Source organism: Lathamus discolor, chromosome 6 (assembly GCF_037157495.1).
Source record: "Lathamus discolor isolate bLatDis1 chromosome 6, bLatDis1.hap1, whole genome shotgun sequence".
NCBI lineage: Eukaryota > Metazoa > Chordata > Aves > Psittaciformes > Psittacidae > Lathamus > Lathamus discolor.
Genome location: NC_088889.1, coordinates 45,289,457 through 45,314,521, shown reverse-complemented (window position 1 = coordinate 45,314,521; position 25,065 = coordinate 45,289,457). Strand labels below are relative to the sequence as shown.

General features: G+C 39.4%; 1 protein-coding gene and 1 long non-coding RNA gene across 11 annotated transcripts in view; one reads left to right on the top strand and one right to left on the bottom strand.

Annotated features, from left to right (window-relative positions):
- DPH6 (diphthamine biosynthesis 6) overlaps nucleotides 1–25,065 on the top strand; it is a 220,532-nt gene that overhangs the window by 49,113 nt on the left and 146,354 nt on the right. For all 9 annotated transcript variants that reach the window (XM_065686551.1, XM_065686552.1, XM_065686549.1 and 6 more), the window contains exons 5-6: nucleotides 733–851; nucleotides 12,264–12,325. In XM_065686551.1, the coding sequence (XP_065542623.1) occupies nucleotides 733–851; nucleotides 12,264–12,325 (181 nt within the window). The remainder of the gene's footprint in view (nucleotides 1–732; nucleotides 852–12,263; nucleotides 12,326–25,065) is intronic.
- Nucleotides 2,337–24,691, bottom strand: LOC136017869 (uncharacterized). Of its 2 annotated transcripts, none has more exons than XR_010614123.1 (5): nucleotides 17,552–17,711; nucleotides 14,194–14,275; nucleotides 8,012–8,151; nucleotides 7,036–7,090; nucleotides 2,337–3,501 (listed from the first exon to the last, which is right to left on the bottom strand). It is a non-coding gene; the product is annotated as an uncharacterized LOC136017869 (long non-coding RNA). The 2 variants fall into 2 exon arrangements; XR_010614122.1 differs by lacking the exon at nucleotides 17,552–17,711 and adding an exon at nucleotides 24,638–24,691 and having other exon boundaries at nucleotides 2,338–3,501.

Genomic DNA, 25,065 nt, shown 5'->3' with positions numbered 1-25,065 from the left:
ATAGGCCTAGATTTGACTTGGGTATTGAAAAAAATTTTCACTATATGTCTCATGAAATACAAAACCACCTTATGTTAAAAATTAATTATAATTTCTTGAGTTCATTAGTTACTCGATGATAAAACTAAATGTATAGAATCCTTTATGAACTGTAAGAATGGTGAAATTAATCCTATGCCAACTTGACTCACATCAGCATGTTACACAGAATGGGTGTTTTCTTTGTGTACTTTACGTAGGTAAATTGTAGTCTGAAATAGCTTATTGCCTTACACTTTAAACATTTAATGACTGTCCATGTTACTAAGTATTTTAGAAAATACTGCTTTTGTTGATAGTGAGTTTCAGATGTTTTACCACAGCCAAAAGATTGACAGGACATCACAATGTTTCATTGTGATTGTTTCATAAAAAGTAATCACTTCCAAAGATATTATGTGATTTGCATCCCTGAAGGTTTTCCTCATGGTTTTACTTATGTTCCCATGCGAATCTGTTTACACTAGTGTGTTACATCTTACTTACATAGATAATTTATAGTTAGAACAATTTCTTTTCCTTATATTGGACTTAATATATATATTGAAATCTAGGAATAGTAATTGAAATTGTAGAGTAAAAATTATCTAAAGGTAGGAAATGAGAGAAATTAATTTTCTTTTATTTTATTAATTGTGCTGTGTAAAAGCATAATGCTTGGCTTTATCCATTTTTTTTTTTGTTTGTTTGAAGTTGCAGAAGGCTTAATCTTCAGCCTTTAGCTTACCTTTGGCGTCGAAACCAGGAAATACTGCTTAAAGAAATGATATCATCTAACATTCAAGCCATAATCATAAAAGTGGCAGCTTTTGGTACGTATTCAGTTTCTGTGTAATATTGTCTACTGAAACTTCCCATGGACAAATCCACAGCGTAACAGAGAAGATAAGAAATTTTGGTCTGTATTTTAGGATATGAAATGTTAATATGAAAAAAATAATAAGAAAAAAAAGCAACAAAAAGAAACCCAACAAAAACCACCAACCCCCCCCCCCCCAAAAAAAAAAAAAACCCAAACTCCAAAAAAACCCCTTGGAAAAGTACTAGCTGAGTAAGTCATGATGTCTGACTAATCAATTTGCCTGTATGCAATTCATTCTTAGAGAAGACATGAAAAAAAAGGAAAGTAATTCTTCCTGGCTAGTTGTTGTATTCCTCTTGTAATGTATTTGTTTGGGTTTGGTTTTGATTTCCAGTAAAAGATGCATGCATAATTCAGTGGTTCATAGTATTGTCATTTATAGATGATGCAGACTGGTGGCTAGAAAATATTATAAAGCAACCATGAAAGTTTTAGTAGAAATATAGCAAATTAACTTCAAACAAGATGTAATTATATGAGACCAAAACATTTTGTGTAATGACAGTCTTTTGAGTTGGTAAAGCATGTAGCAAACAAAAATAGTTCATCGTAGCCTTAAAAAAAAAAAAAAAAAAAGGTATTTACAATGTAGTTGCTTAGTATACCAGAAAATCAACGTCGTTTCATTGTCAAATACGTAAAATGAGGTTTGAATAATGAAACAACATGAAAGATAGTGTTTGTTGTTTGAATATAAAGAAAAGGTAAAATAAAGTTTTATAGGAAGGGGCTTATTGAATGATCCCAAGAAGTGCATGAGAAACATGTATATTCATTTTGGGCCTCTGTGCAGCTTTTCATTTAAGATTTTTGAATGAGGTCTTAAGCATAAAATGTGACCAAAGGACCTTTTCTTTTTGGGTTGACTAAGGATTTGCAGTACATTGTACCAAAGAATGGCTAGTATAATACAAGAGCATCAGTGGTTGTAGTGATTTAAAGATGTACGTTTAAAAAATAGTTGTATAATATTGCATTAGAAGTCCGGGGGCTGATTTGTCTGGGCAACTTTCACATCAAATTCCTAGTGTCCATCTTCTTTAAGGAATGCTTTATAACAAAGTAATTTCTCCTTAAATATTAACAAAGTATTGAATTATAATCCCTTTAGACTGGATGAATTCACTGATGTTTTTTTCCCACGTTTATTTATTTATTTTTTATTTATTTGTTCCTCTTTAGCTGGTATACTTTCTAACTAGTTTTTACATTATCCCTGTGAAGGTCTTGCTGTACTGTTCTCTAGGATCTGCTAGGGCTGCTAGTGAGACTAGAATGATTAGAAATACTACATTCCCTCATTCACTTGTAGGTAACAAGCAATGTAATTTAATAGCATTTTCCTGAATATTGGAAGGCCAGTTATAAATACAGAGGAGTCGAATGCTGTTTTCTACTATAAAGCACTTTTTTCCTTATTTTGAACTGAAAATAAATAAATAAATAAAGGAATAGTTTTCAGGCTGTGTAAAGTACATTTTAATATTCATGTTATTTTTCCATAAAATAAAATGCTTTCATTGCTTATGCTGACATGACGAAAAAATAAGTCCACAAAGAACATATAACATGCTTTTTCACATCAGAATTATTTTTTAAAGAAAATGTATGATTTAAATAATAGATAAAACTATTTCACAAGTAGACATCATTGATGACCTGTCTTATGCCTGAAGCAAGATAAGCTTGTCTTTTGTATTCTACAGTCTTAAAAAAACTTAAAATGCACTGGTTAGTGCATAAAGAGTTCTTTGTGGGCTATTCATTGAAGGAGCGAATACCATAAATACTTGTAGATAGCAATTAGATAGAAAATCACTCCAAGGTTTGGGGTGGTTTTTTTCCTTTTTATTTTTTGGCTATAGGTAAAAGAAAGATCTTATCAGAGTCAATTTCTCACCTGCCTCAGGCAGACGTAATTAGATGTAAGCAAATTTAATGGAGCTTTTGTGCTCTGGGGCCATTCTGTAATGCTTTAATAATTGCATGCCTTATTAAAGTGGATTTAAGGTATGAAGGCTGTTTAACATATCAAGTGGCAAGGAAGATAAGATACAGTTTAACTTTTTGCCTCTTAGGTTAATAATCAAAGCTAAACTGCAATGAAAATATTTAAAATAGCAGATTTAAGAGTCCGAAGACTAACGCATTAGATAGTACATTGTACAGATGTTAATGCAAGAAGCAAATCTGTAACCTGAGCCTGACATTCATCAGCACTGGCATACTTCTACACCCACCTTGTACTGTTTTCCATTAACTCAGTGCCAGTATTGACAAGGTAAAAGCCTGTAATTTTATGTAGAAAACACATAATTATGAAAGTAAATGAGCATTAGTTTAGTAAATTTCTCCTAAATTCACCATTACACATTAATACCATAAACTTTGCCAGTGGCAAGAGTTTTCTATCTCAGAGAAGTGTGCTTTTCCAGATGAGATACCAATTTCTCTCACTTTACCCACAGAAGTATTGTTAGCAAGCCTTCTTCACATGCCTTTTGTTGATCTATAAGTAAATCTGCTTGCTTTCCTTCAGTGGATTTCAGAGGCTTTCATGGTGATGGAAAAACATTCCGTGATCTAGCAGCAAACCTGAGCTATTAAAAAAAAAAAGAGAACAAGCTGCTTATGCATAGTTATCTTCAGTGTCATTTTCTTGTTGCTTAAGATGTCTGTATGATGAATAATACTTTTATATTTGAAATATACCCCTCTTCAGTGGAAATTCCAGAAAATCACAGGAACGTTACTCAATAATACTTAAAATAGAAGCAGTTACTGATTGTTTTTAACACGTGCATGGCTGAAATTACAGTAATATCATTGCTCATGTGCGACTTGTATCATAGCACTGTGTAATATGACAGAGATGGTGTAATATAACACAGTAATGTGGTTTTTATATCCTTGGCCTCTGAACACCTTTTATAGATTAAAATACTAATTAACTTGCAAAGTATGCATTTAACAGATTCCACTTTTCATCTGGTAACTTAATTTACTGGTCTTACTTGTACTGCTGTTACAACGCATATTTCATCCACTGCAGCACAAGGTGTAATACTCAGGTAGGAGTGAGAGGAGGAAGGTTACATTTGGAAGCAATCTTTGGGTTCCTCACAGTATGGACCTCAGTAAAACTGAGCACTGAGTTCTATTTAGTGTACTTATATAGTTAACTATACCTAAATCTTGTTAAGAATTAGCACTAAAGCGCCAGCCGATATACCTTATAAAATATGACAAACTTCAGTTCTCATATAAAAGAAAACATAGTTGAAATTGGTTTTATGTTATGCAGTTAAAGCATTTTGTCCTCAGTGACTCTAGTTCTTGAGCTTTTAAGAGTAACATTCACCTCCAGTAGGTTTTTATAAGTGCACATTGTTAGCATGGGAAAATAATGGGGGGAAGGGGAGAGGGTGAATTACTTCTTCAATGCGTCAGTCAAAATCAGAATATAAACTCAAATTTCTATCTTTCAGGGTATTAATATGCATTATTTACTTCATACATTGCAGCTTCTTCCCGGTTTGATTATAGCAACTTAATGATTTGTTACTGAATTTAATACTTGAGAAAAACATTATAATTATCATATCAGGCAACAGAAATACTAATTTGAAATAAAAAAAAACTCTTTCATGTTTAATTATATTTCTAACTTCCAGCTGTTCTTTGGACCACAGGAGAAATTATAACCATGAGGCTGTTCAGCTGTTGGACAATAAAAAAAGCTGAACTTTGTATCAGGACTGATTAACTTGGCGTTCTCAGCCTACATCTGAAGTGGCGTTTTGTTGCTGTTGCCACATCTGTGTTTTGTAGGTCCAGCTACAATGAATGATTCCAGACAATGTGCATGTTCAGTCATGGGTAGAGTTGAAATCAAAAGGTCTGTGAAAGCCTAAATTTTGAGATGGTGTGGGTCCTAATTGCTTACCCAGGCTATTTCCCTCCAAAAACGGAGTAATGAGACCTTAGGGAGCTATTGCCATTTCTTGTCTGTCAACAAATCCTGAAGTTCCTTCTCTAAAATGAGCTGTCTGAAGTAAGTATACTTGAGTTTCTTTTGCTGTGAGAAGATCCTTATGCTTGCCTCACAAGGTCAAGAAGATTGGTATACTCCTGCTATACATGGAATTCTCTGAAAAGCTGGTAGTTTTGGCAATGCTTTTGTATATGAGCTGTTAACTTAGAATGTTGCTTCTCAGTATAATGAAATTGGTACCTGGAGTTTTTCTTTATTATTTAAACCTAACTACCTAGGTATCTGCAAGATTTTTTTTATTTTCATGCCAGTAGTGTACATAAGTGAAATCCTGACTGACTGAAATTGATAGTCAGACTCCCATTAATTTTCATGTAAGCAATATTTACATATAAAGTAGTACATTTAAAAAAACCCCACCAAACTAGCACCACACAGTTCCTGGTTAAACACCTGAGGGTGTAATTTAGTATTACAGATAGATCAACTTCTTTGATGCAATTTTTCCTTCCCCCTTCTATCTGACTCTTCCAAACCACAAGTCTCTACTTCTGCCCCATAACAGGTCCTGTGATCGTGTAGCTGTAGCTGGGTGAATCAGCAGAGAAGCACCGCTTTTTTGTATGTGCTGGGAACTTGCTGTGTTGTTGCCATGGCCATATGGAGAAGAAAACTTTCAGTACAAAGCTTACCACTCAGTTGGGTTGGCTGTAATGTCAGATCATATCCTGAAGTAAAATTGGTGGTTGTGTAAGCACATAATCTGTGCACATAATCTGTGCAGTGGAAGGGAACAGTGTTCTTGGAAAATCGTAGAATCATAGAATAGTTAGGGTTGGAAAGGACCTTAAGATCCTTGATATTTTCAGTAGTAACTAATGAGAGAACTTAGAAGGAAGAGTGGGAAAGTGAATATGCACGAATACAGAAAAGTAGTTGAAAGTTCTTGAATGCACTGCTTCTTAAGGAGATGTCAGACAAAATTGGAGAGGGATGGCTTAGAAGTAGAAAGATTGTTTTGCAGTTTGGGAAGATCAGATCATCTAAAGGAAAAGTGAAATGGATGCATCGGGCTAAGATTGGACTTTCAGGCTTTTAAAATGAAGGAGGAAAGGAAGTAAAGATTCTAGTGAAAGAGACAGAAGAATAGTTAGAGAACTTTGAGCTGGAAAGTAATGGAAGAAAAATTGCTTAGTAAGAGACATCAAAACCAGAAATAACAGAATGAAAAATCAAGAAGTAGAAGTGGTGTCTTGTTAATTGTAGAATATTATTAGATGCTTGATAAGATTTAAGTTCTGGATGCATATTCACTATACAGACTTCTGTGCTGAAACAGCATAAACTCAAACTTTTAAAGGCATATCTGTGTAGTGTAGAACAGATAACCAGTTAGACCTGAATGCTTGCTTTCTGGGTCTCTTTGAGTTGAAGTTTTAGGAGACTTCCTGTCCTAATTTCATTCTTTATTTCCACTCTGGTTTTTACCCTTTTGCAGGTGAGCTACCAAACTCCCCTGTAAGAAATCTCAGTTGATCCTTTTGGGGACATGACTTTTTTATAACTTGTTTGAATGCAGATAAATATAGTGAGTGACACAGATTTTAGCACTTGCAGCAGGCCTCATTCTCTATTACTGAATCAATTTCAATTCTTTTCTTCAAAACTTAATAGCACTAGGACTCTTCAAAGTGTGAAAATACCAGAATTCTGTAACAGGGACATAACAGTAAAATTTTTTTATCAGTAATGATGCTGGAATGGTTGAACTTTTCTAATTAAATAGATTAATAAATAAATCATGCTCTAAAGTAATTCTACTCAAAATATTTCAGTAAACCCAAGTTAAAACCCCTGAAAACAGATCTATGTTGTGAAAGCCCTACATACGTGTCTATATGAACCAAACCTGCAAAACTTTTAAGTCTCCGAAGTCTATTGAAAGTCCTGAGAGGAGGATGACTGAGGCAGTATTTTCAGTTAGCTGAACCATTTGCTGTATAGTCTTGAATTTTATTAAAATCAGTTTAATGCTGTTTGTTAAGCAATTCCACAATCTTTTTAAGCCATGAACATAAGGATCTGTGTGAAAATATTGCCTTGTTTGATGAAACAATACCAAATTTCTTCAAAGACTTACTGAGGTTTCTGTTCCTGAAAGGGCGGAGCTAAGTTGCTTTGAATCCTAGGTGTAACTAGAACACAAATAACATTGGTGTTTAAAAAAAAAATAATCACAAAAGATTACAGATAACATTGCTGATATGAATAGTTTTAGAGCCTTTTACCTCGTAGTATTCTAAAATTTGACGACAACAGACTAACCTAGTTTAGAAAATATTTGATGCAGTTCCGAGGAAGAAGATAAACTGTGATCCTAAAGAAACATACTGCAACTGCTTCAGGATTAATGTTTTATAACTTTACCAATTATCTTGAAAAGAGTTACTTTACCTTCAGATTCCACCCCTGTACAGTTCCCACATGGATAAGTTACCTCATACAAACAAACAAACAAACAAAAAAGTAGGCTCATTATCATGTTGCATAAATTTAGCTCTTTTATGCAATAAATTGGGAGGATATTCACCTCAAATCTTTTAGGGGTGGAGCAATAACCCCTATGTCTTGCACTTTCCTTCATTTTTATATGAAAATTAAGCAGGTTTTACTTTATGTTTTGGAATAGGAAATTTAAGGAATTGGATGAGTTCACCATTGTTACACAGCCTTTCATGTGTGAAAGTTAAGAATCAACTATGAACCTGTCAAGTTATGCTAACAGACAAGAAGTTCACTTCCTAGCTCTTCATAGAAATGAAAGCTAAATATGACACCAAGAATAGGTTGCTTTAAGGCTTTTTTAAGGTGTGGATTTACACTGCATTAATGTCTCTGTGGTAGGCATACTTCTACATCGTGAAGAGTATCTGACATTCCTGTGCTCCTGCAGATTAAACCTCCTTTACCAACTGATCCTTTTGTGTACAGGCTTTCGTGGGCGATTAGAAACATACTTTTTGATTCTGCATAATTTAAGAAATAGTGTTTGATCCTGCTTCATGAAAATCAGTGATGTGTATGTTTTTCTTTCTAAGTAAAGTAGAGGATTTTACCTTCAGAAATAGTCGTGCTTTCTCTGTTCCCATTCTAAGATGGGTGGTTGCATCTCTCCTTTATACTCTTATGTGTTCCCTCAAAATTTCTGAATTTCTGTACCTTAGAAGTCCCATCATCTCCTTATGGCATTTTCTTCCTGAAAAAAGAGATTGAAAAGAGACTAGATTTGGTACCAAAAAACTTTAACCTTTCATTGCCTCTTTTCTTACTTAAAGATCTAAATAGTTCTGCTTTTGGTAAACAGCTAATTGGGATCTTCCCAGAAACCTTATTTGCTTTATACTGTCTTCCATCATCAGAAGTTAAGCCTCAGTCGCTGACTGTCATAATGGTGGTATAAGGATACTAATCTTCTCAACAATACTTCTCAAGTCAGGCGAAGGAAGGAAGGAAGAAAACTTTAAGTGTGGCTTTCAGAAGTACTTTATGTACCACCCTTAAAGCCAGTAGCTATGGTTTCTTTTCATTTATGCAGTATTTTACTAAGGGGTGAACCCAGAAATTTTTATAATAAAATACTTTCTTAAAAATCACGACTTATTTTAAAATTTTAAACATGTATAAGGCATGTTTTTGTTAGTAAGATGAAGCTTTAGAATGTGGATTTTATTAGCTGAATGCCATTCCATGAAAATGGAACTTGATTTTCTAATGGTCTTGATAAATGCAAGTAATATCAGGTAGTTACCCCTCAGGTGAGGGCTTTATGCTACACTAATACATGTGTATGAAGTGAACCATTAAATATAATTTTCTTTTGCGTAACTCAACACTAGTGAAATGCCTTTTAGTTATGTTCTTTGGTGCATCTTTTTCACTACAGAACAAAGCCCTGACAAAGTCCTGAATCTCTTTTGATATTGCTAGAGTTCTCTACAGCACATGTCTTCTGGCTGTGCGTACGAGGGCTCTGCAACCCAGAGGGTAACTGCAGGAAAGAATATCTGCTCCTGTCAGTGGGTTTATCAGGAATTTTGGATGGCGCAAAAATTGTTTGGAAGTGATTATGCCATTTGTGCTATCACTTATGATTGTACAGTAAAACTAGGCCACAAAACTGGAGGTGAGAGCACAATTTATTTTACTGATCACTGTTAAAAGCAGCATTATCAAACCTTTTGAAATGTTTCAGTCATCATGTACTGGTCTGTCTTAAAGAAACAAAGCCCCGCTTGCTCTTTTGACAGCACATAATAAATTGACTGATGTAGCTCAGTTGGGGAGTTAAAAAATGCACTGAACATAATGGGGCATAACATTCTACAGTTAACATTTATTCACAGATGATGCAATTAAATAAAACAGACATTAACTTCAAGGTCAGTCAGTAAAGTAATAAAAGTGAATATTTTAATTGAATTGTAATTGGTTCCATTGATACATGCAAGTTAAGTAAAATAGATGTCAGTGCTGCAAATTATAGTTCCCTTCCTAATTAATTTCTTAATTCTACATAGAGTCATCCAGGCCTTTGGACCTTGTTGTTGATTTATCCACCCATCCAGCTTTCTTCACATCTAGGAAAAATCTGGAGGATGTGGTTAAATGGAATGTACTAAGAGTTGACAATACATTGTTTTTGGTTTTAGTCTAAGTCATTTTAAGAACCTGAATCAATGTACTCATGGGTTTAAAGAAAAATGTACAAAATAGAAGTATAGATTCATATTAACTGTTTTGTAGGTATAGTTATAGATACTTTATTACACTAATAGTAGCAGTAGACATACACTTTCATCTATACATGCATGGCATTAAAGATTTGAGATACGGATTACTGGTTCTGCAAATTACAGGTTGTACTGGTTGTTTATGAAAGTATCTATTTAGCAGAGTCTCTATTCATTGACCATACAAATCTGTTGGAAACTAACGGAAATAATATTTTTCAAAAGAAGACAAGCTGTCAAAAAACAGAATTCTACTGAGAAACAGAAAGGGTATATTGTATTCTCAGATTTTCATGTAGGTGCAATATTACTGAAGAGTTTAGCCATAATGTATGCATAGGCAGTTATTTGTATTTTGTATATTATTTTTATAATATTTTTTAAATTATTATTTTGTGTTCATTAGGGAACAGAACAGTAGGTACATCATTATTAATATCAAAAGTTGTGGAAGAAATAGCACGTTAGTGTGTCTGTTTCTGACAGCTTTTTCCCTTCCCACGGTTGTAACGTATCCCTTATATCTAGCAACATATATTTTAGTCTGCTAATAAAGAGCAATAAACCAATACCAAAAAAGAATAGAAGGAGGAAAAAAACTCAGTCCTCTTTCACTTTAATAATTAATAATTTTTAAAGTATTTCCCTAGATAGTAAGAGAATTTTTAATGTGCTTTAATGAAATATTTAAACACTTTCTTAATGTTTTGAGATCTTATTCACTCTAACTTGTTTTAGTTTCACAGGAATTTAAATATACCAAGACAATCATTGTAAAAATTAAAAGGCATATCATTTGAACTCAGCAACGAATTTCTGTAATAGTGTACCATACATTTATATAACAGCTTTCATCATCAATGATCTAAAGTGCTTTGCAAGGTACATACTTTAGAAATTGCTTCTAAATGGAATCATTCTGGTGGCAGCTCTTTAATGGTACCCATTATTGTATAAAGCAATAGAGTAGGAAAAAACAGAAAAGTATTGGAATCAGAGCAAAAAAAACACCACCCCAAACCACAAGAATTGAGAGTAGTACAAAATGTGATCACTGAAATTTTTCCAGTGTTCCTTCACTTTCAGAAGTCATCATTTGTTTTTTCTCATCTACTTGGTATCTTAAGACCCTTTGACCACCCAGTGTCTGATTTCAACTAGGATATTTATTTGGTTGAAGGTGATGTCAGCTCTTGAAACAGTTGTTACTGCATGTTTTTTATCCAAGTACTAATTTATGCCAATTATTTGATTTATTCCTGAGAAGTGACCATTTAACAGCCATGAGTTGGCAGAAGTAAAAAAGGTGAAACGGGAACACAGAAGGGCAAGTTAGAGGAATTATCAAATGTTAGTAGGGCATACTTTTTTACCCAGAAGAATGAATCACAATGTCGACATCATACAGACTATCTTGTGATAGATCAGAAAGGACAAGACATTCTGTAAGTCTGAGTTTTCTGTATGTCTTCACCCTTTTGAATTCTTACCTTTTTTCTGTGGGTCACACACACAGAGAATATAATTGAGCAAAAAAGTTTTTATTATGGGATACAATCTGTGACACTTCCAGTAATTTCCAGGAACTATATGAAAATTAACTTGCATTTTAATTCAGTAGGTATTTACAAAGGTAACTTCTGACTGAGAGGTATATTTCTGTGTAGTATTTTTATTACCATGAACATACATGTTTACTTCACTGGTGTCCTGGGTTGAGCAGCAGCAGTCATTTTTCTCCTTCTTAGGAGATAGTACAGTGCTGTGTTTTGATCTTTTGGCCTTGGAACAGTGGTGATAACGCCGATGTTTTCAGTTGCTGCTCGAATGTTTGGTCTGGCCAAGGACTTTCTGAGCCTCATGCTCTGCCAGGGAGGAGGGGAGGCCGGGAGGAAGCCGAGACAGGACACCTGACCCAAACTAGCCAAAGAGGTATTCCATACCACAGCACGTCATGCCCAGGAGGTAACTGGGAGTGACCCAGAAGGGCTAGAGGGACTGCAGGGTTGGACGAGGTATCGGTCGGTGCTCGGCTGGGGGGAGTGGGGCGAGTTATCGGTCGGCTGGTGTTGAGGTGTTGTATTCTTTCCTCTTGTTATTTCCTTTAGCACTGTTATTATTGGTGGTAGCAGCAGTGATTTGTGTTATACCTTAGTTACTGGGCTGTTCTTATCTCAACCCGTGGGAGTTGCATTCTTTTCGATTCTCCTCTCCGTCCCTCCAGGAGCAGGGGGAGGGCAAGAAGTGGGGAGAGTGAGTGGACGAGGTTTGTGGTTGGGTTTAAACCACGACAACTGGTTAGTGAAATATCTAAGAAAGGAAAACAATAGTTGATATGCAGTGGAAAGGTAATAGGCCTTATTTTTCCACAAACAGGAAACCAGTTGCCCAGAAGGGATAAGGAAAAGTTCTGATGAAGTGTGTTTTTGTTTGTTTGTTTGTGTGTGGTTTTTGGGTTTGTTTTTTTGTTTTTTTGTTTTCCTATGGAGAAAAAAAGAAAAAAGTCCTTATTGGTATTCTAATAGTACTTTAAAAAAATGTGTTGACACTTTGGTTTTTGTTTGTTTTTATTTTCCAGGTTTAGATCCAGATAAGCACCTAGGAAAAACTCTGGATCAAATGGTGCCTCATCTTTTGGAAGTGAGTATTACTTAAAGGAGCCTCATACAGGTAAAGTTGCAATTGAAAAGTAATATGGGCAATTGAAAAGTAATGAGTTTAACTTTATTTTAATAGTCATTTATGTGGCTGGAGAGATGAGGATAGATAATTGTTACTTGGCAAAGTTGAAGAGGAAGAACAGAGGTCCATAACATTCAAATAGTCTTACTTGAAGAGATTGTTGTTGGCCTGCTCTTACTTGAGGTTTGCTGCTTCTGCCTCAGAGCTGGAGAATCTGCCCAAGAAATCCTTCCCCCGTGCCGTATCAACTAGTTGATGTGAAAAATCCACTTCATTATCCCCTTTTGTAAGTCTTGCTTCACTTAGATCTTCAGATAATCTCAACTGCACCAAAGGTTTAAGAATACCAGGGAATGGAAGGAGAGGTATTATTTCCTGCTCCAGAAAAAGGAAAGGAAAGTAGGGGAGTAAATATCTTCCTAAATGCTTGTGGTACGGGTAAAAAAACTGTGGCAGTGACATCAAGTAAACAAAAATAAGTTAATATTAATTTTATATAAAATATTTCTTTGTATCATCTCGTGGTTTTAATAAACGTGCACTTAAAACAGTAAATGGTTGCTAAATTTAGGGATATCAGTAAGATCCAAGAATAGTTAGAAGAGAGAGGATTTATCTGTTCTGAAAATACACTGGTTTTCTACAGGAAAAGGAAGGAACAGGGAATGGGTTTGGCACTTCAGGCATCAGTAAACTTTTGGATTAGGTGATATAATCTCATTAAACACTAAACTAACTTTCAATTGGAAGCTGTATTAACATGGCTGTTTGGCTTGACTGTTCACCACTTCTCACCACTGAGCACCAGAGTTTGCAAGTTTCAGTTCACCACTCGTGAACATGGTTAGATTGCTTCCAGGAGCTTAACTGGTACATAGGCATTGCATTGCCTGAACATGCTGGACTCACTGCACCCCATGATTGCATCATATGCCTGCTCTGATGCTGGCATTCTGTGTAGCGCAAAAGAGTAACCTTACTATGGAGAAACAGATTTACTGACATGTGAAGTCAAGTTCTGTGTGTACTGTAGAAATGGCTGCTGATTGTAAATTCGCACAAAGGTTGTTTGGAAGGTTTTTGGAGTCATGAGTAAATAATACATAGTTTAAGAATGCCATCAACATTTAAATGCTCTTCGTGGAATTTGTTGCTGCAGATCACTTAAGCAATGTTTCTGTTTGTCAGAGCCATTCCTTTAGAATTTTAATAACTATCAGCTAGAGAAGGATAAAACTTTATAATCATGAAAAATAAGCATTTTACTGTGTAACATATTTAACAGAAGCATCAATTTACTGTAATAGCAGTTTCATACTGGTTAGTCACATTTGGATGAATTAATATTTATGTGTGACTAGTTAAATAAGCTAAAAGGAGGAAAGTACAGTTCCTGTATTTGCAGAAAGATTCTGTTAACAAATTCAGGCTGCAGCTTCAGTGGGGCTGCAGATGGGTAGCTACTCACTTAAATCTGTAGTCTTGATTTTCTTTAAAACTATAGCAGCAAGTGTTGCAATTTTAGTTATGTTAAGAGGCCATAATTAAAATAAGGCTAAAGAAGTATACGTCTCCATTTGGTTTCACCATCATGCATTAAAAAAATAATAAAAATAAAAAATTACCTTGGTATTTTGGAGAAAATGTGTTCTTTCTGGTATGTGACAGCTCAAGTGAAGTAATTCTTACTTACCTGGTTTCACTGAAATCATTGTTGTCATGGTTTAGTACTTCTTGAAGGCACATTTGCAGGTTTTATCTTGTATTCATACAACAATAAATGGACCAATGACTGCGTAGCTTTAGAACTAGTAGGGCATTTTTACCTGCTTGGAACTGGTTATCAGGCCACTGTAGGGGAGACTGCCAACTTATTGTTTATGTAGCTGTTTCTTGTGCATAGGCATGCTGTGAAAATCAAAGTCAGTACAAATAAATAGTTTTAGCTGGATACTTAGTTGACTTTAAAACCTAATAAAACCAAATCAATAACTATAAACAGAATAGAAATGCTTAGGTTTATGACATGAAAAATACTCTTTTGGAAAACAGTGAAGTCTTTATCATCAGACGTTCTGGTAAACAGAATGTGCAAGCAAGGAATTAGTAGATTTCAGTAAGGAGGAGAGGAAAGATTTAATATTCTGGCAATACCAAAGCAAACATCATAATAAATTCATTATTAACATTACACATCACCAAAACTACAAGAACTGTATATACTCTTGTATCTTTGATTTGTGTTATATTATCTAACCAGTAATTTCAAATTGCACAACAAAATCCTTGGAATTTTTTTAGATTTATATTTTTTGCCCTATTCTTGTGGGATTCTCTTTGGGGTTCTCCATTGACATCTAATGTTACTTTACATAGTTGTTTATTCAACTAGTGCAGAGTTTTTCATTACATTGTGTTTCCTAGTGTGGTATGCAAGTTTATGAGAATCTTTGCAGTTCTGTTTAAAATTAGTTGTGTAGTGTTCTATGTGTTCTTCAGTTTTGTTGAAAATCAGTTAATATCTTCATAAGCTCAGTGCCAAAAAAAAATACCAATATTGAGTAAAAGAGAGTTTTTTACATTGGACCACAACATACATGAAATGTTGTCATTTTGGATTGATAGGGAAATATCCTGCTTTGCATTTTAGCACGTGTTTATAAAGTTCACTTGTCTGATACTACAGATCAGGAATTAGGACTTTATTTACTACTTTTTGTACTAAAAGCTTACATGAAGGAACAGGCTATAAAATAAAAAATAACTTCTGTAATTTGTGTTCTGGACATACAGAAAATAAGAATGAAGTAACCACTGTCAGAAAAAAATTTCTTGTCAAGGCATTACAGGAGGCATGTCATCGGTAACTGGAAAAAAACAAACTAAAACAAAAAACCCCACCAAGAAAACCCGAAACAAACAAGCCAAAAAACCCCTCAACAAACCCAAACCGACCACAAGTAAACACTAATTTCATCCACTGAATTATTTGACTTTGGAAAAATGTATTTTCAGACTTCAGATTTACTTCAGTTTGTGTACAATAAAAATGATAGTTATTAATATAAAGGAGAGGTGGTTTTGCTGCTGTAGCAGCAAAAATGATGGAGGAGTATTGAGTGGGAAAAAGTTAATTTAGTTTTGCAATTTTTTTATGACTTTACATACAGAAGGTTGAACTTATGAGTACAATGATGACCTGCAACCCAGACATTTTTCAGGTATTAATTTTACTGGCTGAGGGCATTGGCATTGTGGCAAGAAAGCTTCTTAAATTGCTGCTTTTTTCTAAATAATAGGTGTCTAATAAATTGTTGATGAACAGTTGCTACATACTTGCTAAACTACAATTGCTCTCATGTCCCACTGTTTCTTATATGCCTGGAGCCCTAGCTTTTTACACCAAAAGCATTATTGGCAATTTACCGTATCTCAAGGGCTGCTCATATTCTGAGATTTTATTTATAGAATGGCAAATGCATATTGTGGTTATAGTATAAGGAAGAAGGTCTTTACTATGAGGGTGGTGAGGCACTGGAAGGTGCAACTTGGAGGTTGTCCAAGGAAATGGTAAATGCTCCAGTGTTCAAGGCCAGGTTGGATAAAGCCTTGGGCAACATGGTCTGTTGTGAGGCGTTCCTTGCTATGGCAGGGGGGTTGGAACTGGATGATCTTAAGGTCCTTTCCAACCCTAAACACTATATGATTTTATATTTGTCTGTACTTCTGTCTCCACTAATAGACAATAAGAAAACATGTAGTCATTTGTACGCTTGCCTTTGAAGTTGATAAGTACTTCTTTATGTAAGGAATGTTCATGTAATTGTAGATAATTCACTAAGTGTTACAGTTTCTGTCTGGGAACAAAGGTCTTCACTGACAGTAGGAAGCAGTTGAATTCATATCTTTTATCTTTGATTACTAAGCTTAAATGCCAAATTCAGCTTTAATCCTTGTATTTCATTCCTGTTGGAAGAGGCTGTTCTTCAGGTAATGTTTGGGTTGATTATCTCTGTGTACCTTGTGTCTCACTGTGTATTTAAGTTTGATTTTGTGTTGTCTAGAAGATTCATCTTATTTCTTTTGGATTTTGAATTAGACTTCCATTTTTAGTTGAGTTTAATTTCTGAATATGCTGTTTTCTGGCTCATCTGAACTAGAAGGTAGATTTGGCAAATGTAAAATTTAGATTAGGGTTTAAGCTCTTGTATTGTTATGAATATAGCATTCAACTTGCAAAAAAACTAATTGCTCTTCAAGAAATGTTAATATTCTAAGTGACTAAAAGGCAAAGTTGTGATATCATTGAAATTTTAAAATATTGCTGACTTAAGTGAATGTTAAGTATCTTTCTCTGAGCTGCTGAATATCCTCTGTTCCTGTTGACAGTAGGGGGAACTGAAAATCTGTTAGCACCTTGTATAATTGGTGTCAAGAATAATCTTGAAACCAGTTACATTGAAAGTGAGGATTTCCTGCAAGAAACATAGGAAATAGTCACATATCTTTTTTGTATTCGATGTTAATTGCCAATAATTATTCTAGGCACTGATGTTTACAAGCAGAGCTACCAATTTTGAAAGTGACTTGTAAACAGTCACTGCTTGTATTCACTGTGGAATAGTGAGGTTACAGTTACAAAGATATTTTCTGATTTTATCTTTTTTTTTTTTTTTAATAGTTTTATTTAGGTTGGGGGTTTTGGGGTTTTTTTTGGGTGGGAGTTGTTTGTTTTGGGTTTTTTTTTTCAGTGGAAGCTACAAGAGGAAGAATAAAAAGTTTTGACTAACTGTCTTGTAGGTTGTCTATTCTTGTTGCATCAACATTAATTATTCTTGATGTTTTTGTCCTATAAAAACCTTTTTGCCACTGTTGACAGATAGGCTTCTCTTTTGTGTCAGGACTGTAATTTTTTAATAAGCATTTGATTAAAAGTAAACACTTTGAAGTTGTAAAATAAAAAAAATTTAAAGTGATCTTTAACACAAACTACACATTCAGCTTCAACAATAAAAATACAGTATCGTTGGAATATGTCAGATAGACTTGCTACACAAATCTGCTGGTAACCGTATAAAAGATAGAATCTCCAATGTATAAATATCCCAGTTGAATGACTGCCTAAAAATACACAAACAACAAATTCGGAATAATTTCCTAGCCCACAGATGGACTTTTTCTTACCATCTCCTACATGTTCTGGAGAAATGCATTGCTGCTTTGACTGCATAAGCACCGCAAGTTGGTATCTATTCCTCTAAGGAAAAGCGTATGAGGTTTAATAAATATTCCCAGTAGTAACATTGGTGTTTGAAGTGGAGCTAAGGACTGCAGTTCAGCTTCTTGTGAACTTCCTAAAGCAGAATCGTAGAATCATAGAATAGTTAGGGTGGGAAAGGACCTTAAGATCATCTAGTTCCAACCCCCTGCCGTGGGCAGGGACACCTCACACTAAACCATCTCACCCAAGACTGTCCAACCTGGCCTTGAACACCGCCAGGGATGGAGCATTCACAACGTCCTTGGGCAACCCACTGCAGTGCCTCACCACCCTTACAGTAAAGAACTTCCTCCTTATATCCAATCTAAACTTCCCCCGTTTAAGTTTTAAAATGTTACCCCTTGTCCTGTCACTGCAGTCCCTAATGAAGAGTCCCTCCTCAGCATCCTATTGGGCCACCTTCAGGTACTGGAAGGCTGCTATGAGGTCTCCATGTACCCTTCTCTTCTCCAGGCTGAAGAGCCCCAACTTTCTCAGCCTGTCTTCAGATGGGAGGTGCTCCAGTCCCCCCATCATCGTCGTGGCCCTCCTCTGGACTTGATCCAACAGTTCCATTTCCTTTTTATATTGCCCACAATACTCCAGGTGAGGTCTCACAAGAGCAGAGTAGAGGGGCAGGATCACCTCCTTTGGCCTGCTGGTCACGCTCCTTTTGATGCATCCCAGTATACGGTTGGCTTGCTAGGTTGCGAGCACATGCTGCCGGCTCATGTTCATTTTCTCATTGACCAGCACCCCCAAGGCCTTCTCCACAGGGCTGCTCTCAATCTCTTCTTTGCCCAACCTGTAGCTGTGACTGGGATTGCTCTTACCCATGTGTAGGACCTTGCACTTGGCATGGTTAAATTTCAGAAGGTTGGCATCAGCACACCTCACAAGTGTGTCAAGGTCCCTCTGGATGGCATCCCTTCCCTCCAGCATATCAACCAAACCACACAGCTTGGTGTCTTCGGCAAACTTACTGAGGGTGCACTCAATCCCACTGTCCCTATCACTGACAAAGATGTTGAACAAGACTGGTTCCAACACCGATCCGTGAGGGACACTACTCGTTACGGGTCTCCAGCCAGACATTGAGCCATTGACCACAACTCTTTGCATGCAGTCATCCAGCCAGTTCTTTATCCACTGAGTGGTCCACCTATCAAATTGATGTCTCTCCAATTTAAATTGGAGACAAGGGTGTCATGTGGGACAGTGTTGAATGCTTTGCACAAGTCCAGGTAGATCATGTCTGCTGCTCTGCCCCTGTCCATCAGTTCTGTAGCTCCATCATAGAAGGCCACTAAATTGGTCAGGCAGGATTTCCCTTTTGTGAAGCCATGCTGAAACCAAGCACCTTGTTGTTTTTCATGTGCCTTAGCTTGCATTCCAGGAGAATGTGCTCCAAGATTTTGCCAGGCACAGAGGTGAGACTGACTGGTGTGTAATTCCCTGGGTCATCTGTTTTCCCCTTCTTGAAAATGGGTGTTATATTTCCTTTTTTCTAGTCATCGGGAACTTCACCTGATTGTCATGATTTTCCAAATATGATGGACAGGGGCTTAGCAACTTCGTTTGCCAGCTTCTTCAGGACATGTGGACAGATTTCATCAGGTCCCATGGACTTGTGCACATTCAGGTTCTTATTTTGGTCTTGAACCTGATCCTCTCCTACAGTGGGCCTAAGGTCTTCATTCTCACAGTCCTTGTGTCTGCTTTCCAAGACTTGGGTGGTGTGGTCAGAGCCTTTGCCGGTTAAGTCTGAGGCAAAGAAGTCAGTCAGAGCCTCAGCCTTCTCCAAATCCAGGGCAGACAGTTCTTCTGATAGCTTCCGGCGGGGACCTACATTGTCCTTTGTCTGTCTTTTATTCACTATGTACCCATAGAATCCCATCCTGTTATCTTTCACATCCATAGCCAAGTTTAATTCTATCTGGGCCTTAGCTTCCTGGACAGCATTCCTTTATTCGTCCCAGGCCACCTTCCACCTTCTATAAGCCTCTTTTTTTACCCTCGAAGTTTCCTTAGCAGCTCCTTATCCATCCAAAGATGTCTTCTGGCCCTCCTGCTGCACTTCCTTCTAGTTGGGATGCAGCACTTCTGAGGTTGTAGCAGGTGATCCTTGAATATCAGCCAAGAGTCTTGGGCCCCCCTACCCTCTACAGCTATATCCCATGGAACCTCACTGTCGTGGTTTAAACCAATCCACACAGGTCGTCCGCTCACCCCCCCCGACCCTCCCCACTCCCGGAGGGATGGGGAGGAAAATCAGGAGAATGTAACTCCCACGGGTTGAGATAAGAACAGCCCAGTAACTAAGGTATAACACAAACCACTACTGCTACCACAAATGATAATATTGATAAGAGAAAATAACAAGAGAATACGATACCACCGCCGAACGAGTTCGACCCCCCCGAAGCGCCAGAGCCTGCCCCTTCCGGGTAACTTCCAGTTCCCCCTCCGGGCATGACGTGCTATGGTATGGAATACCTCTTTGGCTAGTTTGGGTCAGGTGTCCTGTCTCTGCTTCCTCCCGGCCTCCCTCGTCCCCAGCAGAGCATGAGACTCACAGAGTCCTTGGCCAGAATAAACATTACTTAGCAACAATTAAAAACAATCGGTATTATCAGCTCTCTGCCCAGACTGGAAGTCAAAACACAGAGCTTGCACCAGTTACTAAGAAGGAGCAAACCGGCTCCTGGTAAACCCAGGACACTCACTAAGCAGGTTCCTGAAGGGGCCAAAGTCTGCTCTCCCGAAGTCCAGGGCAGTGAGCTTGCTGCACGCTCTTCTCGCTGTCCTGAGGATCTCGAATTCAACCATCTCATGATTGCTGCAACCAAGGCTGCCCTGGAGCATCACATTTCCAACCAGCCCTTCCCTGTTGGTGAGCATGAGTTCAAGCATGGCACCTCTCTGTGTCAGCTCCTCTATTACTTGCAGAAGGAAGTTGTCTTCCACACAACCGAGGAACCTCCTTGCATTGCTTCTGGTGGGCCGTACCATCCCTGCACCAGATATCAGGGTAGTTGAAGCCCCCCATGAGAACAAGGGCCTGCGAGCGTGAGGCTTTTCCTATCTGTCTGTAGAGTGCTTCATCCACAGGTTCTCCTTGATCAGGCAGTCTGTAACAGATCCCCACAGTAATGTCTCCCACGGCTGTTTTCCCTTTAACCCTGACCCACAAACTCTCTGTCGACTGCTCACCTGTCCCCAGACAGAGTTCCATACTCTCCAGCCTATCCCTAACATAAAGGGCAACTCCCCCTCCCCGCCTGCCAGGCCTGTCTTTTCTAAAGAGCCTGTAACCTTCCATTCCAACACTCCAGTCACAGGAGCCATCCCACCATGTTTCTGTGATGCCTATTATATCATACCCCTGTAGACGTGCACACATCTCTAATTCCTCTTGTTTGTTCCCCATGCTATGGGTGTTTGTATAGAGGCATCTGAGCCGAGCTCCAAATGAAGCCGGCTCATTGGCTGGAGCAGCTGGAATATCTCTACATTGCTCCGAGCATTTATTATAGGTGCTGGCAACTGACTGGGTGTGTTGGGATGGAATGATGCCCCCCTCCCTCAACACATCTAGTTTAAAGCATCCTTGACCAGTCTGGCAAGCCTCCTACCAAAACTGCTCTTCCCCTTCTTCATCAGACCAGCTCCAGTAGCCCCCAGTACACCTGGCCTAAATTGTGTCCCATGTTCTAGATACCCAAACCCCTGACTATGACACCACCCTTCTAACCATTTATTAACCTGGCCAGTCATCCTAGCCTTTTTAAGGCCCTCCTCTTTATCCTGGAGAATTGATGAAAAGACAGTCTGAGCTCCAGAGCCCCTAACCACCTCTCCCAGGGCTCTGTAGTACTTCTTTATGTTCTCCAGGCTACTGCTATCTATATCCCTAGCACCCACATGGATCACTAGAAGTGGGTAATAGTCAGTGGGACTTACTAGAGCAGGAAGCCTCTTCAGCATCCCTGATCCGTGCCCCTGGTAGGCAGCACACCTCCCTTGAGACTGGGTCAGGCCGACAGATGGGTGCCTCTGTTCCTTTCAAACTAGAGTCCCCTACTACTACGACCCACTGCTTTTTCCTGGCAGCACCAGTAGAGATCTTCTTTACAAGTGCACCAGCCAGTTGTTTCTGGTGCGAGTGTGTTTCCTCATCAGCCCCCTGCAGAACTGCAAAGCAGTTCTGGGTGGGAACAACAGATTTAGGAGGAAACTCCTTGCTTTTAATTGTCCTCTTCCTCCTTTTTTTTGTTGGTTTTTTTTTTGTTACTATTTCCCAGCTTCCTGGGTTAACGGCCTCCTTCCCTCCATGAGCTACAGGGGACTCTTGAGGCCCCTGCACGGTTTGAGCCTGGAGCAAGCAGCCCTGCTTCCTCTCAGCTTCCCTGACATCTTGCAGCCCATTGACAGCGTCCCGCAGCTCAGCCCCTGCTGCAGGGGGGCCTCCACCAGGGAGCACCGCGTGCAGCCCTGCCCATCGTGCACCCTTCCCTCACCAGACCAGTGCAGGCACCCTCTACACCCCGAGTTCTGCACTGCAGCATCCCCTCATCTGCTCTGTCTGGGTGCCTACGCTGGCACCGCCGGGGCAGCCAGAGCAGAGCTCCCAGGCCGGGCCCTGGTCGTAAGGCGAGTGCTCACCATCCCGCTCGCCTGCCTGAGTGAAGTGCCTCGACCTGCCCTGTTTGCCCTTGCAAACTGCCTCGACCCGCCCTGGTGACCCGCGCTCCTGATCACCCCACGCTCCCTGAGGCAGGTTTTTACCCACTCAGGGCTGCTGCCGCTCCTCCTGGCTCCGCTCAATGTGAGTCCCTGCTCGCATCAGCTGAGCTGCCGGCTCCTGGGCAGGTCCTGTCGAGGGTTTGAGGCTCCCTCAGTGGCTCTTACTGCCCTGAGTTGAGGCTCTTTTGTCTGACTCAATTCTCTCTGGGGTGCCGTGTCGCCACAAAATCTGTTTCTCAAGGCCCAGGATAGTGTTCCGGGCAGTGGTGTGGGGCACAGCGCATGTTTCCAGCCATCCGGTGGTTGCTTCCACCATGATAAGCACATGATGCTTGCCTTGGCGGGTTGGTGGGAGTGTGATATAGTCAATCTGCCAGGCCTCCCCATCCTTGCAACTGCTCTTCCAAGCTTGCAGTTTCAGCAGCCATCTGGCAGACGCTGTTGTTGTCGTCGTCGTCATCCGCCATCTTGCAAACCGTCCGCACAGCCGCACAAACCAACGGCTCCATTGTCCCAGCATCGGAGCAACCAGGTGATGATGTGCTCCCCTGGCTGACGGGTAAAATCTTTTCGCATATTCCGTAGCTCAGTTGAGGTCCGAGGTCGAGAAGTCACCTCTTCTTCTTCTTCGTCATCATGCGATGATGACTCCTCCTCAGATTCTGGACCAGGTGGTGAATACATTGTTTCTTCATCTTGCTTCACCCTTCTTGCCTCCTTTTTGCTTTTTCTCTTGCGTACAGGGGCAACCGATATTGGTACAAATTGATCCTCTGGTTTAGCTACAGTGATTTTCACTGTAGTTTGAATAGCAACTGTACTTGTCGCTGGGGGTGGTGTAGCTGCTGTGCTTGGAGCTGGGGTAGCCGTGCTGTCTGTTGCAGCCAAAGTTTGGGTAGCTACTGTACTTGTTGCTGAGGGTGGTGTAGCTGCTGTGCTTGGAGCTGGGGTAGCCGTGCTGTCTGTTGCAGCCAAAGTTTGGGTAGCTACTGTACTTGTCGCTGAGGGTGGTGTAGCTGCTGTACTTGGAGCTGGGGTAGCCGTGCTGTCTGTTGCAGCCAGAGTTTGGGTAGCGACTGTACTCATCGCTGGGGGTGGTGTAGCTGCTGTACTTGGAGCTGGAGTAGCTGCACTGACTGTTGCTTTGCCCTCAGATGCAGGGGCATTTTTTTCCTTTTGAAGGTGCTGGATAGTGTTGAACAAAGCCCTGTAAGCATAGGCCAAGCCCCAGCACGTTGCCGTGATTTGTCCGTCTCTGGTATGGCCAGACTGACCACACACCTCATTTAAGTGTTTTGCTAATTCTTCCGGATTTTGCACTTGTTTGGTGGTGAAATTCCAAAGTACTGGAGGAGCCCACTGACCTAGATACTTGCCCATGCTATCCCACACACCCTGCCACTCATGGCTGTCCAGCCCTGGGGAAAATCTCTTGGTCCTCCTATATCGTTGTTTAACCCCAGACAAGGCCCAAACCTGACTCTGCTTAACTCTTGAAATCAGACGAGATGGTTGTGGGCAAAACACACTCCGTATGCGGGCCAACATGGAAATCCCCATCACAATCAGGAAACAGGTCTCAACAATATTAAAAGGCCATTCAAGAACTTCAAAACTCTCAAATGATGCTGTAGCTGGTCTGAGAGGGGGGCTAGGAGGGTAAAAGAATGTCTCCTTCACAGGTTGACCACCCGAGAAGGAATAAAAGATGTGAAATTGCTAAGGACCTGTATTATATACCTCCCAAAGTATAAAGGTGGTGACCACACTGGGAGCATAAGACCAATCAGTTTCATGATCAATGATTCTATTGTATTGCAAGTCATTATAATAAAGTACAATGAGACAAAAACCTTAGCCCAAGCCCCACACTTGAAAAACAATACCACAGCAAATACCGGCTGTATGTAATGTACAGAGTTCTGAACCTGTGAGACCCAGAGGAACAGCTTTGAGAGCCAATAAATCAGCATTGTGATGAGCGACTATTAATCCGGTCAGATCTGTCGTTATCTCAACCCTTCGTGCCCTACGTTGGGCGCCAAAAAGAACTGTCGTGGTTTAAACCAATCCACACAGGTCGTCCACTCACCCCCCCCCCCCCCGACCCTCCCCACTCCCGGAGGGATGGGGAGGAAAATCAGGAGAATGTAACTCCCACGGGTTGAGATAAGAACAGCCCAGTAACTAAGGTGTAACACAAATCACTGCTGCTACCACCAGTTATAATATTGATAAGAGAAAATAACAAGAGAATACGATACCACCGCCAAATGAGTTCGACCCCCCCGAAGAGAGAGAGCCTGCCCCTTCCGGGTAACTCCCAGTTCCCTCTCCGGGCATGACGTGCTGTGGTATGGAATACCTCTTTGGCTAGTTTGGGTCAGGTGTCCTGTCTCTGCTTCCTCCCGGCCTCCCTCTTCCCCAGCAGAGCATGAGACTCACAGAGTCCTTGGCCAGAATAAACATTACTTAACAACAATTAAAAACAACCGGTGTTATCAGCTCTCTGCCCAGGCTGGAAGTCAAAACACAGAGCTTGCACCAGTTACTAAGAAGGAGCAAAACGGCTCCTGGTAAACCCAGGACAGCTACTATGTGAAGTGCTACTTCTTGTGATGATTTACAGTATATGTTTCTCACAGAAATGAACTATCTATGCTAAAGAAAGATAGGCAAATATAGGAATCTG